Source organism: Apiospora marii (genome assembly GCF_038362585.1).
Source record: "Apiospora marii strain CBS 49790 chromosome Unknown utg000004l_segment0_segment1, whole genome shotgun sequence".
NCBI classification, from domain to species: Eukaryota; Fungi; Ascomycota; class Sordariomycetes; order Amphisphaeriales; family Apiosporaceae; genus Apiospora; species Apiospora marii.
The window spans coordinates 1,676,908-1,695,119 of NW_027117376.1; the positions used below are offsets into that span (position 1 = coordinate 1,676,908).

Genomic DNA, 18,212 nt, shown 5'->3' on the forward strand with positions numbered 1-18,212 from the left:
ACATGTGCATGCAGTCATACCTCTTGATTGAATCCGATGGATGGGTATGTGTCTCGCCCACCCATCATGACGGACTGTTTTATCAGGGTGTAAGTCAACGCGTGGTTGAATTAAGCTCGAACATTACCGGAAAGGTGAGTGCACAGGGTACTTCAACGATGAGCTGTCTGAGTACAGCCTCAACATACTACCCGTGGTGTAGGGTTATGTATATGCCTGTAGCGCCCGTCCGTGGTTATTGATGCACACGGGAGGCGGTTTAGCTAGATTGGCCATTCCCTCAAATACGTGCAAATATTCGGCTAGGTCGATCTGCGGTGAGCTACCTAAAGTATGGATGGTTTAGACCAGTTGGCCTAGGGACCTGGCTCGTTCTTGGTTAACATTTTGGTAACTGGAACGCGGAGCTGTAGGCCGGGTACTGACTGTATGATGCGAACAGGACGTGAGCGCATACCTCCAAATGCCTGTTTCTGCTGCAATTCTTGAACTTTTACCAGCCACACCATTTAATTCACACCCGTCATGATACTTGCGACGAGCTAGGCCGTATGCAGGGAATAAGAGCTACCCTTGACGATTTCAGGCTCCGCCGTCGAGCCCGCCGGGCCAACCAGAGCGCTTGAAGGCGTTCAATCTCCCCGTAATGTGGCTCGTGCGACTGAGAATCGGGATGGTGGTCCCAGAGTCCAGCCACTGGATTTTTTGGCTGGACTCGGGCTATTCGCCGTTCTTGCCTGCAGAGCTTCCTGGGTACTGCAGCCACACTACCACCGCGCAAGCCCAGGTCCCCCGTCCCCCTCCATCTACCTGCTCTCCGTCCTCTCTCCCAATTCTCAAACTCCTGTCCATTTCATCGCTCTACCACCCCGTGAACCTGCCGATCGCCTAATTTACTCTCGTCGCGATCGCTTCTACAATTGCATTATCCAGTGCCGAATTTATCGCATCGGCTGAAGCCGCCAATTTTGCGCTGTTTTCTCCTCCCGCAAGCTTGCGCCTGACCGACTCCCCAAAGCGAGGAAGCAACCGTTGATCCGCCGCCCCTACGCGATTTTTCCACTCCCCCAGTCAACAGCTTGCAACGCGCTTGAGCACTTGTTTACACTCCACCTTCCAATATTCATCACCGCCACGCACCTCACCCCTCTATTGCCCGCGTTGACGCGCTGTCGCATCTGTCGTCATTGCTTGTTGCCTTTCATGTTGAATTACTCATCTAATCTGTCCACCAACCTCTTGCTTTGAACATCCCATCGCCGTCTCCGTCGCGGTCGCAATGTTCTATTCCGAGACGTTGCTGCAGAAGACCGGGCCTCTGGCCCGTGTCTGGCTGTCAGCCAACTTAGAACGTAGACTCAACAAGTCCAGTATTCTACAAACCAACCTCCAAAAGAATGTCGAGGACATCATCGACCCCAACCAGGCCCCTATGGCCCTGCGACTCAGTGGCCACCTGCTGCTGGGCGTGGTCCGAATCTACAGTCGCAAGGCGCGCTATCTCCTTGACGATTGCAACGAGGCTCTCTTGAAAATCAAGATGGTGTGTAATATCCGTGATCCCTTTGCTGGCTGCCTGACTAACTTCGCCTCCAGGCTTTCCGCTCTACTGGCAACAATGATATCCCCGAGAACCTCCCTCTACCTAACCGTGAAGCATTGATGCTCCCTGATCGCATCACACCTGCCGACAACTTGGGTATCCTGCCTCCTCCGAATGCCGACTGGTTGTTGGCGCAAATGGACGTCGAGGCGACACAAACTAGCACCCAGGGACAGGGGCGAGGTCGCGGGCGCCCAAGCAACCAGAACATTAACCTGCAAGAAGACTTCACCAATAGCCAATTTCTTGAAGTGGATGATATGAATATCGACGACGGCCCTGCAATTATCGACAACGATGATCTTGACTTGGTACTGGATTTCGGAGACGATGACGAGCAGCCCCGCAAAGATATGAGCATCGAAATGGGCCGAGACGCTCCCGCCGCTCGTTCCATTGAAGACGATGTCTTCAGTGAAGCTGACTTCGGCGTTCAGAAGGGTGATGCATCCACCGCATTGGACCTTGGCGAAGGCGGCATCCGAATTGCTGACGACGATGGCGATATTCCGATGGAGGGCGACTTCCAATTTAACATTGGCGACGAGTCGGCCATGCCGGAAGTTGGCGGTGCCGGCCTTCCTAGCCGCGCACGTATCTCTGAATCCCCGCTGTCGGATATCGATGAGAACATTGCCAGAGATGTCGAAGAATGGACCCGAATCAACAACACCAGCATCTACGAACCCGGACAAGAGACTGAGATTCAAGAACCCCAACAGCAGCGGAAGTCTGCGAAGAAGCGCAAGGTCTTTGGTCTTGACACTGCAACTCAGCTCACCAGTGCCCACATCAAGGAGCAGCAGCAAGACAGATCCAACATCCTCAAGGCGCCAAGCTTTATCCCGCGAGACCCCTATTTCCTGGCCCTCCTGGAGATGAAGAGCAGCGGAAGCTTCGTTTCTAACATCATGGGCGATGCCCGTAGCAAACCCTGGGCCCCGGAGCTGAGGGGACTTCTGTCTATCGAAGCCGTTCGGCCCGCCAACGACCTGAAGCGAAAGCGCGATAGCGGCATTGCAGACATGGGCGAGGAAGAGCAGGGTGCATCAAAGTCTCCTCGTCTGGAGCTGGAAGAAGACGATGGCTTGGCTATGCCTGAGGGACAATTCGGCGAGCCAAGTGTTGGCCCAGAAGGTACTATTCTGGAAATTCCCGCCGACGATGGGATGGCCATGCACGAAGACGACGCGGCTCGTGACGAAAGCACTATGCGTGCATTCGACGAGACCGTTGCGCCTATCGTACACCCTGCCGACAGCGGCCCGGTCTCGATGGGGACGAAGCACGCTGTTCACGTCCTCCGCGATCTGTTCGGAGCCGATGCTGCCGAGAGCGAGGAGCAACGGACAAAAACTACGGTCGTGTTCCAAGACCTCTTGCCCGAGGGCCGGACGACAAAGGCAGATGCGACCAAAATGTTCTTCGAGTGCTTGGTTCTGGCAACAAAGGACGCGATCAAGGTGGAACAGAAGGAAGGCGTGTTGGGTGGGCCGATCCGGGTGCGCGGCAAGCGTGGACTGTGGGGTGCCTGGGCGGAACGCGAGGCCGGCGGCGAGATTGCAAGCCAAGAAGAGGAACAGGCGACACAACCAGAGCCAGCGATAGCGGGATCTTCTCGAGCAGTGGCGGCAGCAGCATAAAGGGCGTCTGATGGTTATCATTACGACTATGCGAGGCGTACGGCATTGTAGCGGGTGATTCGACGAGCTGGACGGTTCATGTACACATTACTTATTGGCACTTTATTGCGATATTCCTCTGGTTATATCATCGCACCACGGCTGGGGGGCGTTAGCGGAGTTCGGGAAGACGGGGAGATACCAACAAACTGCTGGGGGTCTTCTGGTCATCAAAATCAATCTTGCGAAGGAATTCATTACGTGGATTGTTCATAAGGGTGGGCTTTTGGTGTAGCGTCTATGTTGGGACGATTAGTTAAGTAGAATAGTGTAGGCCTTCTTCCATACGGCAGCAGAACCTTGACTGCAGCGGTTAGTGTCTTTCAGATATACTCCATAATGGAATGCGAGTCTTTGAACAATCAAACCGACATTACATACACATCTTTTGGGTGTCTGCTATAATTGAAGGTACCTACCAATCAAGCATTGAATGGAGATAGGTAGGTTGAGAGGGTGCTTGGGAAGTCTTTTGGGCTAGCCGTATGCGTCAGACAATGCCACTTTAGGGGGAGCCTCCTGTAACTTAGTGGAGGGGCGGCTAAGAATGGGGCAATAGTCAACTCCGATACTAATTCAGGACGCCGCCCCAAGCAACTCAACTTCACTCTGTCATCAACACAAGGAAGGCTTCTTACAAGCCATGTCAGACACTATAAAGCCATGCCACCCGTTTTCGCTTTTCGCTCTATAGTCCGCTGTTTTGCATTGGCTACCGTCTTCAACCCATGATTTACCAATTTGCATATATACGAAGCCACTCCGTCGCCGACTAGCTGTTTATGCTAGAGCTACATTCCAACGATCCCCCATCTGCATCGCCGAGCACCTCGATATCCAAGTCCCGATATTGCAACGATTGCGACGACGAGTCCCTGCGATCTAGGGGCATTTTGAAAGCAAAATGGTCAAATCTCTTGTGGATTTATGCACTGCTGTGTGCATCAAAAATGTTCGAGGTATGTACCATTCAATCGTTCTTGATTGCTGCTTCCTGCTGCCCAGTACGCATGCTGCTACCAAATTGCCTACATTATTTCAACCCCCATTCATTGTTCTATCTCCATGATTCTATGCACAGGTCTTACTTCCTGATCCCTTCCTTCCTTCCTTCCATCACTACCAGGTGCAATCCTGCTACAAGAAGTCAAGTCACTTCACTCTACCCGTCAAGCAGACAGCCATGCCTAAAGACAAACCAGATCTGCAGGACGACAGTTATGTCCAACACACCTTGACCTCTGCTAACAAACTTCAAGATATCCGAGATATCGGGTCAGCACACTACGATCTCCTACGCCCCATCCTTCTACGTATCGACTCCGCCACGCAACTGCGCGCTATCGAGGAAGCATCCCCCCACATCGAGGAATACGACGAAGAAGTATGGCTGCGCTTGATCAAGAGGGAATTCCCCACCCTCCATGAGAAGGAGAATCTCGTACCTTCGAGACCACAGCTCTGGCACAGGGTCTACGCCAAATACAGCCGGATGGATGCGAAGAACAAGGCTGAGGCCGCAGAGAAACTCCGAAACGCCTTCGGCGCCATCAAGGCGAAGAAGCAGGCCAACACGAGCGAGATTGTGACTTTCGACCGCCGTAAGCTGCCGCAACCACCCAAGGATTCCAGATTCACGGGCGAACACAAGAAGGGGAGTACCGGGCGAAGGGGAGGCAGCAACGACACGGGAGAACTGCGATTTACCAGTGGCACGCGAACCAAGGTGTCGACGGCACAAAGTCTGATGCGCAAGGTCAAGCGTGAGGCGGCGGAGATCCATAACCGCAACAAAATTGCGACCCCGACCAACGCTCTGAGAGTCCAAGGAGGCCAGATCAAGAATGCGCCCAAGGCCCTGGTGAACGATCATCGGATCAAGTCGCAGCCATCCATGAAAATCCAGCCCCCAACATTAAGACGGAACTTTCCGGGTCGTGATTTCGGAGGCAAGAGTCTGGAAGAGGCCGAGGCGCGGCTGCGCAGCATCAAATCGGGCAAGCAGCCCACGGTTGTGTCGGATTCTGATCTTGACGACGATGACGACGACGTGTTTGGAGACGGAGACGGTGGCGGCGGCGGCGGTCTCCTGGACGAGGACGACCTAGAAGCCATGTTCGACGAACAGCCTAGCAAGCCGGAGCCCAGCAGATCGTCGAGGCCCCTGCTACCAGGAAAGCAGCGAAGCAGTGCCGTGTCCAGCGTGCGCCGCGTTGAGACACAGCGCCCCACGCCGGCTAACAATGTCACGTCGTCTCCGCCCTCGAGCCCCACGAAGGCTCAGGCTGCCAGTCCGCCTCTCAAGCCCTCGATGCCTCGCAAGAGAAAGGCTGTCGATGTCTTCATGAAGCCGAAGGCTAAGGCTCCGCGGCCTCATTAGGAGGCTGTACGAGAGAACATCTAATCACATGTCCCCCGTGGAGACGAGACGCTTTTCAGAGGCAGTGTGTTGGATTTTGGGAGAGGGGGTGCCTTCCATTTGTAGAGTTTATCAGCAATTTCATTTCCCCGGCTCACATCGAGGAGATGATGGGTTTGGCAGGCGTTCAATGGCAATTTTCTTGGGATTTGTGTTAAGAGGAGAGGGTCCATATGCATAAGATAGCAGGACGAAAGTGCGCAGTTCAGGCCCCTTCGGAAGAGAAGAAAGTTTTGGGTCCGGCATCTCGAAATACCCGCGAGAATTTTGGGTTGTATAATAGATAAATCATCATCAGCATAGCATAGGGCCAGGTATCAAGCGGTATTGAAATTTTAGGAGTGGTTCACATTTGCGGCTCTGGTTTTTCATATGGTGAATTTCGATGTCGTACTACGTGAAGACTTCTTCCGCAACTCCAATACGTAGGACGATACATGATCCGCATCTGAGAGATGCCGTTACCACTCGTAGATTTGACTTTGGAACAAATTCTGCAGTGGTGGCCCCCTTTCGCGGCCTGTAGTTAACAAGTTCGTGTGTTTCCAGATTGGTTTGGTTGCCATTTTGTGAATACAGATGTTGCTCTTCAGGGGGGTTCGAAGGCATTCTGTGTCTGCTTAAGGCATATACAGCTTGCCAGGATAACCATCTGGCCATTATCTTGACTCGGCCGTTGGAGGTCAGCGCCCGGCTAGTTCGTAGTCGTACGCCATACCATATGCCCCAAATCCAGGTGGTCTATCGAAAGGGGTGGTGGTGTGGTGGTGTGTGGTGTGAAAGAAGAGGAAATTTGTGATCCAGGAGCGGGCGGCTCTGATAGAAGGCCTTGAGCGAAGATACCCGCGATAGTCTATCGGGGAACATTGGGTTGGGCAGGTGTTTTACTCACAGTATCTACCGTAACTGGGGCATGAATTTCTAACAGCAATCGCAAGCAAGCCCTTTGACCGGGGACGTTATACTGAGCTAAATATTCATGCTTACCCAAGAGTCATCCACAAGTTCTGGAAAGACAGACGTAGATATGGAATGGTGTCGCATAGCCAACCTCTATATGTATTCCAGCTCCTATCTAAGTTGGTCCAGTAAGTGGAGGAGTTAGCCAGCCACCCTGTGTAGAGACAGACGTTCATGGAAAAGAAATCAGGGAAGGCGTTTGTTTTATCTACATGCTTAAAGATCTGGTGAGGTTTGTTGTCACTATGTATGTCTTCTTCACAGCTCGAATTCAGTAAGCCTGCGATAAAAGGGGGCACACTTGCTGCTTTCCCTCATGCCATACTTCCAGCCAATTGTCTGCTCCTGCTACAGCCCAGAATGCATTCCGGTATCTCGCAAATACAAATGACGGAGGTGCTGAAGACAGGGAATTCGAACACTTCTTGTAGATAGAAGACTCGCACTTAGTTCAATCATCTGCTTTCGCGATCTACCCATCCGACGTCTTTAAACGCCCATAACTGGCTGCACATGGGATGTTACAACTTGCCTTTAGCTAAGGTCGATCTTGGTGTTAGTACTTTTGACCAATTCCAAAGTTGAAGAGCCAAGAAGAGTCAGTGTTGCGGTGTACAGGATTGTTTCCCGATGGGTAGATATAGATGAGTTCCTCGTCACCAGCTTTCAAGGCGTTTATCAGACATGAGACTCCTACTGTCTGCCTTACCTTATCAGCTTGATGCAAGCGGCGTGCGTGCTCACATGTAGACGGTTGCCTTTATCACCTATATTCCTATGATTGAAGAGGTCTAACCTACCTTAGGAACCATTCAATAACTCCGCAGACACACATGGCCTGCTTTGTGAGACGCCCAAGCAAACAGTTTCACTCAAGTCTTTTCGCTCCCAGAATCCACATGGCGTGATACCGCTTTGAATGCTGGTAACCTGCATACATTTCTATTCGAAAGGAAAACCCCAAAAGTGACGCCTTGAACGCCCGAAGTGAAAACGGTTTATTCTGCTAAATCCTCCGTTTTGTCTGAGAAATCGGGATCCCGCCCTTGCTTCTGCATGAAGTAAGGAGGTTCCTCCTCTCCTTTTCTGACTTCTAGAAAGCCCATAAAATCAGCTTCTGCATAGGTACTCTCCTGCTGCATGCCCCGTCAGAACGCCCGGGTCGCGACGTAGGTCCATAAAACATAAGTGTCCAGGGCTGCTCTCTCTTTGGAGTTGTTCGCCGAGGGTGATTCCATAGCTTCTTGGTCGGGCCAGAGGGAATTTATTGTCCTCCACGGAGGGCCAGAACCAAATGCAGTGTTGCGCCGCCCTCGAGTTGGTAGTCGGCCGCCGTCTTGTCGTCGGTCCTAAGGGCAGGAGTTATATGGTCAGCCACGTATGCACATCGCCGATGAGATAGGGGGTTCGTAGGCGGAATCGTATGGGCAACGGGCCGCGTCGGGGGAGCAGGACGACGACAAAGAAGAAGGGCGAGGCTTACATCTGCTTGCCGCCATAGATGAGGCGCTGCTGCACGGGCGGGATGCCTTCCTTCTCCTCGACCTTCTCCTTGATCTGGGAGACCTTGTAGTCGGCCTCGATATCGAGCTCGATCTCCTTGCCCGTCAGGGTGCGGACCCTGTGCGGCCGGCATATGTCAGCACATATCCACGCGAGCTCTGTTCCTACCCGAGAATGCGCAGACAAGCAGAGGCAACTGAGGTAATGGATCTTGGCGGGGTAGCTCTGACTTACTTGATAAGCATGGTGGCGGATGTGCTGCTGCGAATGACTGTCGACAGAGATTATGTGGAAGAGACGACGTTGGCGCTCAAGGAAATGGTTGTGCCGCCTCGAGTGAAGTGTATGAGAGAGAAAAAAGAGAGACGTTATCAGTGATGAGTTCGTTTGGTTTGCTTGATGATCGAAACGGCGGAAGGCAGAGAGCACTGGCTGGCGGCCTAGTAATGGTGGGGTCGTTAACTGCGGTGTGGGGTCGGTTTATACAGGCACTCACTCACTGCGCATGGACACCGGGGAATGCTCCAGCTGAGAAGGCTCCATATGGATCATGCAAACTTCGATATCAGGTAGTCCTTTACAACTTACCAGGCACTGTTGTCTCGTCTCCCGTCTTGACTTTCTTGTGACTATGGTGAGGAAGAGCCCTCCCCCCAATGAACATCACGTTGTTGCGCCCAACCAGCACAGAGTGACGTACAGCAATAGTAAAAAGATTCACAGGGTAATGAAACAGCCTCGCGCAGCAAGCTCAAGACTTTGGAGTTGACATGGCCATTGAAGACCTTACTTTACAATATTAAATTCCTAGAATACAGGGGAGATGTCTGACGCCGTTTTGCATGCAATCCCAACTCGTGCCTAATCCTTATTTCTTGCTGAACTCATCGCCAAACACGTTCAGACCAAGGCCTTCTGAGTCAAGCATCAGTCTGTTGCGGCCACCAGCCTCCTGGAGCGATGTTGCGATGAGGCGGGCGTTCTCGATCTTCTTCAGCTCGAGGTAGGACTTGCTCTTCTGGACGGCATCACCAATCAGCTGTGCGGAGCGAGCCTCACCCTGGGCTCGGACAACCATAGCCTGCTTCTCCTGTCGCGCCTTGTCGACGATGAAGGCAGCCCGTTGCGCCTCCTGTTGCGCCACTTGCTTGGCCTCCACAGCTGCTGTGAATTCAGGAGAGAAGGCAAGATGCTATAGCATAGTCAGTATTTCAAATACATCATACATCCAAATATCCAGGGACATACCGTGAGCGAGACATCATCCAGCAGAATGTTGAATCTTGCTGCTCGTCGCGACAGGTTCTCCCGCACGAGTCTGGCCACCATCTCACGCTGGGTGATCAGTTGGCTGGCGTTGAACTGCGCAACCACACTCTTCAAGACTTCATTGACGATCGAGGGCAGCACGCGCTCATCGTAGTCTTGACCCAAAGTCCGGTAGATTTGCGGCAGAGCGTTGACCTCTGGCCTCGACAGCACACGGCAGGTGATGTTCACCATCTGCAAGTCCTTGGTGCCTGTAAGCGAAGAGACGTTTCTCGGCTTGGCGCGCACATCATAGTCGATCGACGTCTCGAACCAGGGGATTCTGATATGTGTTCCTGTAGTAGTGGCAGACAGTATTAGTAGGCTGAATAACCACGAAGTAGACGCCGTGGACTGGACCAACCTTCGCTGTAGATCTCCTTGCTGACACCACTTATCCTCCGGTACTTGATAGCTCTGTGACCACCATCCACGTTGAAAAGGGAGTTTTGCAAAAGCATGGCACCGCCGATACCCACGGCCGCAACGGCGACAATGCCTGCAGCACCACGAGGGTTGGGGGCACCTCCACCTCCGGGCATGCGGGTACGGCGGGCCAAGGCCTGCAGCCGGTTGAGCTGGTCCTGCAATGGGTTTTGAGACATGTTGGCGAGCTGGTATTTCAGGTCTGGACACTGCCTGAGAGCTGGTCTTGTCGGGCTGCTTCAGTCGAATTCGCCGTCTTGAGGCGATTGAGCTGACCTGACCTGAGCTTTAAGTCGAAAAGTGATGATCTCGGGAAGATGGTCGTGCCCACCTCAGTCGATGATCTGTGCACTTGATTGGAGCTCTTGGGCGGCCTGGTCCCATCTGCAAGGGTAGGAGCTTCTCTACCACGCCTGCTAACCGGAACAGGTAACTCAAGAGGCCGAAGGGCCTAATCTTTTTCCGGAGCAGGGGTGGGTGTTTGCGTAGGGTAAGTGGGGCCCCGAGCATTTTAGAGTACCTCAAGCCCATCCATAACGGTCAATTCTGCCAGCAATCGATTGCTGGCAAGCTCAATGCATGTTTGCGATTCCATTCAATCCATCTTGCAAGCATCATTTGTGACCGCCGACTGCAGATCTCAGTCGTCCAGGAAAAAGCAGAAGAAGACCAGTTCAGGCTTGGGGGTTGGGGCATATTATTCCTAAGTTGTACACCTGAGAGCACCTTTATCATAATACAGTGACGACCTCTACTCTGTAGCTCGCTGTATTTGACTTTGGACGTGATCTCGGACCTAGCCTACCAGTGAGCTGCGCGTGAAGTCGCCGCGCTGCGCATTCACATCGCTTCCCGCTTCCTTCCCTTTGCTGCATTAGACCCGCGCGAACGAGCTCCATAGTGCCAGTCAACATGTCTTCAAAACCACCCTCGCGAGTCGTCTTTGTGGGAAACATCCCCTATGGTGAGTCCACCGCCCAATACTTGCCTGCACTCCTCCCCGCTGTCTCATGCAAGCCAACAGCCGTTAACTCTCATTCTCCCAACAGGACTTTCCGAAGAGCAGATCACCGACATCTTCAGCACCGCAGGCAAGGTCCTCAACTTCCGACTCGTGTACGACAGAGAAACCGGTCGACCTAAGGGCTTTGGCTTTGCCGAATATCCGGACGCTGGTACGTTCTCCTTGCAGAAGCTCTTACCATCCCAGAATACTAACTTGATCGCGTACTAGACTCGGCAGCTTCGGCCGTCAGAAACCTGAACGACTACGAAGTCATGAATCGCAAGCTGCGCGTCGACTACAGCACCGAGGGTCGCGTCGACCAGGACGAGGACAAGTCTGGACCGAGCAATACCGCCAACACCGGTGCCTACGGCCAACACTCGAATGGAACCGCCAACGCTGCACCCCAATCTGCACCTGCCGGCTCGCTGCCGCCTCTGCCCCCAGGAAAAGAGCTGCCCCCCGGGGTGAGCTTCCACGACGCCATTTCACGGACTCTTCACACCTTGCCTCCGGCCCAGCTGCTCGATATCCTGACGCAGATGAAATCTCTGGCCTCGACCGACCCTGCACGCGCTACCGAGCTCCTTAATCAGGCCCCGCAGCTGTCGTACGCCATCTTTCAGGCCCTCCTGCTCATGGGACTGGTGTCACCTGAGACGATTCATTCCGTGGTCGATCAGAATGCGCCGCCCCCAGTTCAAGCACCGCCTGCTGGTTACCCACCTTCGGTGATGCCTGGCTTCCCTGGCGTTGCCACTTCGACCCCGCCGGTCGCTGCTGGGTTTGCACCCCCTGTGGCGGCGCCTCAGCCCAGCTATGCGCCGGCACCAGCAGCGGCAGGACAGGATCCCGAGCAGCTCATGAAGATGGTCCTGGAACTGCCTCAATCTACGATTGACCAACTTCCCGAAGCCGAGCGACAAACGATCATGGGTCTGCGTGCCCAATTCATGCCTCAGCAGCGTTAGAATCACCGATGATTACTCGGCGACATGCGACATATGATCGGGTTTACGTGTATGGCTTGTATCAGTATATAGCAAGCAAGAGGGCTACCCAAAGGGAAAAAGGCGTTTAAGGCGTATTCAGTTGGACGTGTGGCGATCTTGGCAGGGGTCAATAGGGTCTACTTGATACCACATGAGCCGAAGGCTCGGATTGCAGTTGCAGGTGCAGTTGCAGTTGCAGCTACGCGAAAACGGAAAGACACGAAAATCATCTGAAGTTTTGAGGATTGCCAGTCACGAAACTACTGTTCCTGGATGGGATGTACTACTAATCTCTCAATGTGGTAATGCAAAGATAGTTTTCATGTGCATGCAGTCTTGCCCAGCACAGAGCACACCCGTGCCGGTGCCGCGAGCGAGGCTACGATAGTTCGTGCGTGCGTCCAATTATTGCCCCAGGTAGACCAATTGCGGAAAGTATGATACGGTCTCTCCCCCGGTACGTTTCGATTAATCTTCGCACGCTGGATGGCAGCTAGGTATTCGATTGAAAGGGGTAGCACAGCATAGCATAGCATATACAGCACAGCACAAAGTAGTGGGCCGTAGGTAACTAGCGGACATGACTGGAAAAAACCACACAAGTCTCCTTCCTACCTTGCTGACCATGCGTCGGTAGCGTGAAAACCGAACGATGACGTACTATTACCCAAAGTCCCACCTCCTGCCATCACTTACCCATGGATCGATGCCAATTACGAGAACCCAGGTACTTCAGCCGGAAAGACAGTACCGCTCCCAGATCCCAGTACTGCAGTACATACCTATTGAGCCGGAACTACGTGAATATCGGATGAAAGTCGAACAGCTAAGAGGGCGCTGGCCTCAGCAGCCAGTCCTAAGCAGGTCCCCAAACGAAACATTCCAAAATAGAGTTCAACCTAATCATGTACACGCGGTAATAAAAAAGAATCATCAGGCCGTCCTGGATCTACTACATACCTACCGCCTTTTTTTTGCTTGGTGTCCAAAACCTCGTCCTTTTCCCTCTTTCTCACCCTTTGCCAGTATTCTACATATCCCAACCAGATCATTGATCGCCCGTACATGTCTTGTGTTTCCCCGGAGCCCATCATTGATGCAGGAAACGGCTCTTGACAGCCAGGAACGAACGCTAGACCTAGAATGGGATAGACCGCCCTAAAGTTGAAGGTGTTGTACCTGGAACCGATGAGCAGTACAGTACTTGGCCATCTCCGGTAATCCTATCAGCGGCTTACAGGCCCTGTACTTGAATATTGGTTTCTCGTTTCTCGACACCCATCCAGCGCATTCTTGCAGCTCCAACCTTGTCACCCCCGAAAATCCCATCAGCTTTTTCTCTAGCTCGACATTTTTTGCCCGGCATTCTTTGTCCGGATATTCCCAAATTCAATCCTACGCATTGCCAATGCCTATGCCAGCTCGCTTCTAGGCACAGCCCACCTGCAATTGATAAGATAGATCCGACAGAGCGGGAAGCGCGATGGCTTCCTCAGGCAATCCCTTCTCCCCCCTGGACCGGTCGTCGAGGCCGAATCTCCCCGGTCCATCTCAGACCACCCCAGCCGAATCTTCCAATGTCTCGCCGGGTTCGCAAGTCCCCAAGAAAAAGAAGCACAGAGGCGGCCGAAAGCACCGTCGGCCTCGGCGCAAGTCCTTTGCAGCACCCACCGACGAAGATGGCGGCCCGTCATCCCCACGCCGAGGAGGCGATGAGTCAACGTCCAGCCGCCCCAACGACTTCTACATGCGCGGGCGCAATCTAAGCAATACCAGCATCGAAAGCGAAGCCCTGTTAGACCACCGCGAGCACCCTTGGGGCTCGAGGCCTCGGAGGCCGTCCACGATCCTAGCTGCCTCGTTCCAGCTCTCCCGAAATGGCGAACAGCAGACGCCCAGACCGCGCACTGCCTATAGGAATGATAGCCAGGTGATTGAGGACAATAATGAGGATGAACAAGAAGAAGTTGCGCGCATGAGTGAGAGTGCGCCCCTCCTTCCGGGCGGCCCTGCCAGAACAGAATCGTCATCTTAGGATCTACGGCTCGAGTGATGGCATGAACAGCTGGGGCGGCCGGCAGCATCGCGATTCTAGTAAATCAAGCTGGCGCGGCCAATCAGGCTTGCTGGGCCCGCCGACCCCGGGAACTGAACGCTACAATGTGAACTATCCGCCATCCATGCCCGGTTCGCCGCGGCTGGGCGGTGGTATGGACCGCATGGATGTGAACTTTGGAGATGAGCTCATGCTGGATCAGCTGGCGTCAGCTTCCAAGGACGATGTGAATAGCCTCGGCGACGAGGATACGGGCGATCACTTGCATGGATCTCCCAGCTTTCAGCGCCGCCATACTATTGCGCTTGAGGCCCAGGAAGACGTTTGCTTCCCGCAGGAGGGCATGTCCGAGATTGCCGACGATGAGTTGCACCAGGCGCGGGATCAGCGGAACAACATGCGCCGCAGCCGACGCCGTCGCGAGAAATGGCCCGATCTGGCCATCTTGGAGGAGTGGAGCAGGATAGAAAAGGAAGGCCGTAGCGATGAGCGGCGCATCAAGAAGATCACCGAGCCTCAGCTCATTAACGGCAGACTGCGGCCGATACACAAGGGGTGGTTCAGGGCCGAAGAAGATGCGCCCTACCGCTTCACCTACTTCAACGAGGAGTTCCAAAGCACCATCCACAGCCAGACCATTTCGGAGCTGGTGCAGCCCGATGCCAGCTTCAAGGAGCTCTTCGTCCCGGAAAGGCCAATCTTATCCGATTCGTCAGACGACGAAGAAGACGAATTGGAGGAGCTGCCCACTATGATGAACACACATCTCTCTTCCTCGCTCAGGAACGGGGAGACCTTGTCGAAGGTACCTTCAATGTCCTTTTCGAATCGCGAAACCCGCCACGAATCGACCGATACTACTCGTCAGTCTGAGCATGTATCGTCGTCTATGCCATCACGCCACCAGTCTGGCGAGGCCACGCCGATGGGCCTTCCGATGGGCTTCAAGTCGCCAACGGGCTTCAAATCGCCAACCAAGACACCGAGCCCCAGACCCGAGAAGCCAATTCGGTATGGCGATCGGCCTGTGTGGTGGCTCGACGTCTTGTCTCCGACGGAGGCCGAAATGAAAGTGATCCAGAAGACTTTCGGCATCCATCCCCTGACTTCCGAGGATATCATGCTGCAGGAGCAGCGTGAGAAGGTCGAACTCTTCCGCCACTACTACTTTGTGAACTACCGCTCTTTTGATCAGGACTCCGAATCGTCCACTCACTTGGAACCTGTGAATCTCTACCTTGTCGTCTTCCGTGAGGGCGTCATATCCTTCCACTTTCAGCAGACGCCACACCCCGCTAATGTGCGGCGACGTATCCGTCAACTGAAGGACTACATGGTGCTGAGTGCTGACTGGATCTCCTACGCTATCATTGACGATATTACCGACGTCTTTGTGCCGCTGATTCAAAAGATCGAGGAAGAGGTTGACGACATTGACGACGCGATCTTAATGGCACATCGCGGCGGTGATCCGGGTGGAGAGGACGGTCGACAAAGGGATGGACGAAAGGACAAAGACTCGAGCGAGAAGAAGAGCGTCGCAGGCGATACGATGGCGGGCGAAATACCATCGGACGGTGATATGCTTCAGCGGGTTGGTAGCTGCCGCAAGAAGGTCATGGGGCTGTACCGCCTGCTGGGCAACAAGGCCGACGTCATCAAGGGCTTTGCGAAGCGCTGCAACGAGCACTGGGAGGTGGCACCCCGCAGCGAGATCGGTCTGTACCTTGGCGACATCCAGGACCATATTGTGACCATGACGTCCAACCTGAGCCACTACGAGGTGATTTTGGCGCGATCTCATGGCAACTACCTGGCGCAGATCAACATTCGTATGAATGAGCGCTCCGAGATGACGGCCGACACGCTCGGCAAGCTCACGGTGCTCGGTACTATCGTGCTGCCTATGAACATCATCACTGGTCTGTGGGGAATGAACGTGTGGGTGCCGGGCCAGGAGTACGAGGGCAACCTCACCTGGTTCTGGTGCATCACGGGCGGGCTTCTCATGTTCGGCATGGGGTGCTTCTTCATTGCCAAGAGGGTTTACAAGATTGTGTAAAGAAAGAGAAGAAAGTCAATATTCTCTTCCATACTCCCTCAAATCTCTGCTTAGTGATATATCCCTTCTTCTATTGGGCTTGGTTAATGGAGGGCATCCTGTAACGAGACTGCGAAGTAAATGGTGTTACACATTGGAATCACGGGTCCTTACTTGGTGCTTTACTTCACTTCACAACTTCTATTTATTCGTTTTGACCTCTCTAGCATAGTATCAGCATACATACATGGTACGTACAAATGCATTACGGGCTTGGGCCGCCGGGGGCAAAGGGGTTGGCTAAAACAACACGGCATCGGGGTTTAGACATACAGATTAGTAGTAACTTCTAGTACAGCAAGAAATTGTTCCATAATCAATAACAGCTACAACTGCAACTACAAAAGATTGCCATATCAGACTATCCAAATGACGCGCAGTCGTCTGTGTCACAAGTCCCCGGGACGGGGTGTTACGTACTTGTCGGTCTTGATCCGATTTTAGGGGTGTGGGGGGTAGGTACACTAAACTATATGCAAGCTCAAGGGAGAATTATCTGTTCGCCTGCATACAATGATGAAGCAGGGCAAGTTCCGCAATCGGGGGACGGTCTAGTCGTAGCTTCGGAACCGGACAACTCGGGTGAGGGGACTTGACTCGGTGCGACGGAAGCCGGCAGACACATCGGAGGAAAAACCCGCAGCGGTGAAGGGCCAGCCAGCTGGTGTTTTCCCGGCCGGGTATTCCCTGGAAAGAAGATAGGGTTCGCGGTGCCTTGTGCCGGTATTCGCCTTTGAGGTTCACGCACTGCTTAGGCTAAGTATGTGTGCAATTCTTATTCCTTATCATTGGTGCTGGATATTGTCAGCTTGTTATTTCCATTATGTAGTCTATGTTGGGTGAATCGATGGTGGTAGGTCAAGACATCCACCGAGCGCTTCGATGCCCGGATAAATGGGCAATGGCTTTTAGTGTCAACTGTTTCCATCATCTCATGAGCAAGTGAGTAAGACGAATAGGAGCATATTTCGCCAGGTGTTTCTCTGTCTGGGTTGGGGGTAATGTTCACGGAGTGAAGGGGTGTTCTTATTAATATGCTCCTCTGTTGACTTGCTGCTGCCCCCGTGTTGCCTGCGTCTCTCCATGAGTGGCGCATGTTATGGACTGGAGAATAGATTATTGTCGCGGATGACTGTCGACTAGAATCTATGCCGCGTATTCCTCGCCGCTTGCCTTCGGTGTTAGGCACGACAAGCCCCTACGTAGGGTCGAAGGCCGCAGCACCGACTGGTACACGCAGACATTGACCGAAAAGAGTTATTTATGTCTCTAGCAAGTGATAAACAGCAAAAACCTGCGGTTCTGTCTCTCGTCTCGTCATGCACTTGCAATGGATCTGCTCTCGTTGTCAATTCGTGGCTTTCTGGTGTCCTGACTAGGGGAATTTCGACATCCCCTTTCCCCCTCCCCCAAGATTCCCCAAGCCCACACAGTACGTTGGCTGGGATCAATGGATACAAGAGAGCCTCTTGACCCCAGAATCAACACTCACGAGATTGGAATGAGACCACGTCAGAATCGTGCGTTTATCTTTTGACATCAACGGCCGCTAATGTCATACAACACTGACGGTAATCCGGTAGATGAGGTCTGGCCCCAGAAATGCAGAAGCTACCCCTATCCGAACCCCACAAATATGGGATAGGGGCAGGTCGTGTCATTTTTGCCAACGCATATGCGAACCAAGAAGTAAAAAGCTTGGACTTTCAGGTACGGAATGCCTATATACGTAGCCCGGCCTGGCCTAGCCTATCCCCAACGCTATCTGGCCCTGCGTCTTCCTGCGTTTCGTCAGCGGTTAAGGTCCATCGAGATCGATCACATTAACGTCGGAATCTAAGTCACCGAAAATTGGAACCTGTGCTTGCTTCGATAGCACAGTCTGAACCACAGACGAGGATCTGGAACACTGATCAGGACGGAGTACAATTCACCCAATACCATTACAAGGCAAGACCTTCACAAGGCTTCGAGATCACGAAGAGAGCAGGATTCACAGCGGTAATGGTGCACTAATGTATAAGGTAATTTACGTCTTTTTCATTGCGTCTATATGCAAGTCGGGAAAAGAAGACGGCCTATTGAGATGACGAGTAATGGGCGGATAATCTGCCAACGTCCAGTCCAGGCGAAACTCCCCTGATTGATGCAACGCA

The 18,212-nt window shown here is 53.2% G+C and overlaps 6 protein-coding genes across 6 annotated transcripts; 4 read left to right on the forward strand and 2 right to left on the reverse strand.

The window, feature by feature from the left end:
- Nucleotides 1-1,279: 1,279 nt before the first annotated feature.
- Nucleotides 1,280-3,246, forward strand: PG985_007473 (uncharacterized protein; the record flags this gene model as incomplete). Its single annotated transcript, XM_066827241.1, has 2 exons — nt 1,280-1,543; nt 1,597-3,246. 2 exons carry the CDS (start codon nt 1,280-1,282, stop codon nt 3,244-3,246), a joined length of 1,914 nt encoding a protein of 637 aa, XP_066684916.1.
- Nucleotides 3,247-4,468: 1,222 nt separating this feature from the next.
- Nucleotides 4,469-5,665, forward strand: PG985_007474 (uncharacterized protein; the record flags this gene model as incomplete). Its single annotated transcript, XM_066827242.1, has 1 exon — nt 4,469-5,665. One exon carries the CDS (start codon nt 4,469-4,471, stop codon nt 5,663-5,665), a length of 1,197 nt encoding a protein of 398 aa, XP_066684917.1.
- A 2,263-nt stretch (nt 5,666-7,928) lies between these two features.
- Nucleotides 7,929-8,412, reverse strand: PG985_007475 (uncharacterized protein; the record flags this gene model as incomplete). The annotated part of the gene is made up of 3 exons (XM_066827243.1): nt 7,929-8,013; nt 8,148-8,285; nt 8,402-8,412. 3 exons carry the CDS (start codon nt 8,410-8,412, stop codon nt 7,929-7,931), a joined length of 234 nt encoding a protein of 77 aa, XP_066684918.1.
- A 623-nt stretch (nt 8,413-9,035) lies between these two features.
- On the reverse strand, nt 9,036-10,080 carry PG985_007476 (prohibitin-2; the record flags this gene model as incomplete). The annotated part of the gene is made up of 3 exons (XM_066827244.1): nt 9,036-9,359; nt 9,416-9,771; nt 9,840-10,080. The coding sequence occupies 3 exons, from the start codon at nt 10,078-10,080 to the stop codon at nt 9,036-9,038; spliced, it is 921 nt and encodes a 306-aa protein (XP_066684919.1).
- A 733-nt stretch (nt 10,081-10,813) lies between these two features.
- On the forward strand, nt 10,814-11,878 carry PG985_007477 (rna recognition domain-containing protein; the record flags this gene model as incomplete). Its single annotated transcript, XM_066827245.1, has 3 exons — nt 10,814-10,865; nt 10,951-11,076; nt 11,136-11,878. 3 exons carry the CDS (start codon nt 10,814-10,816, stop codon nt 11,876-11,878), a joined length of 921 nt encoding a protein of 306 aa, XP_066684920.1.
- Nucleotides 11,879-13,382: 1,504 nt separating this feature from the next.
- Nucleotides 13,383-16,017, forward strand: PG985_007478 (CorA-like Mg2+ transporter; the record flags this gene model as incomplete). The annotated part of the gene is made up of 2 exons (XM_066827246.1): nt 13,383-13,878; nt 13,916-16,017. The coding sequence occupies 2 exons, from the start codon at nt 13,383-13,385 to the stop codon at nt 16,015-16,017; spliced, it is 2,598 nt and encodes an 865-aa protein (XP_066684921.1).
- Nucleotides 16,018-18,212: the final 2,195 nt, after the last annotated feature.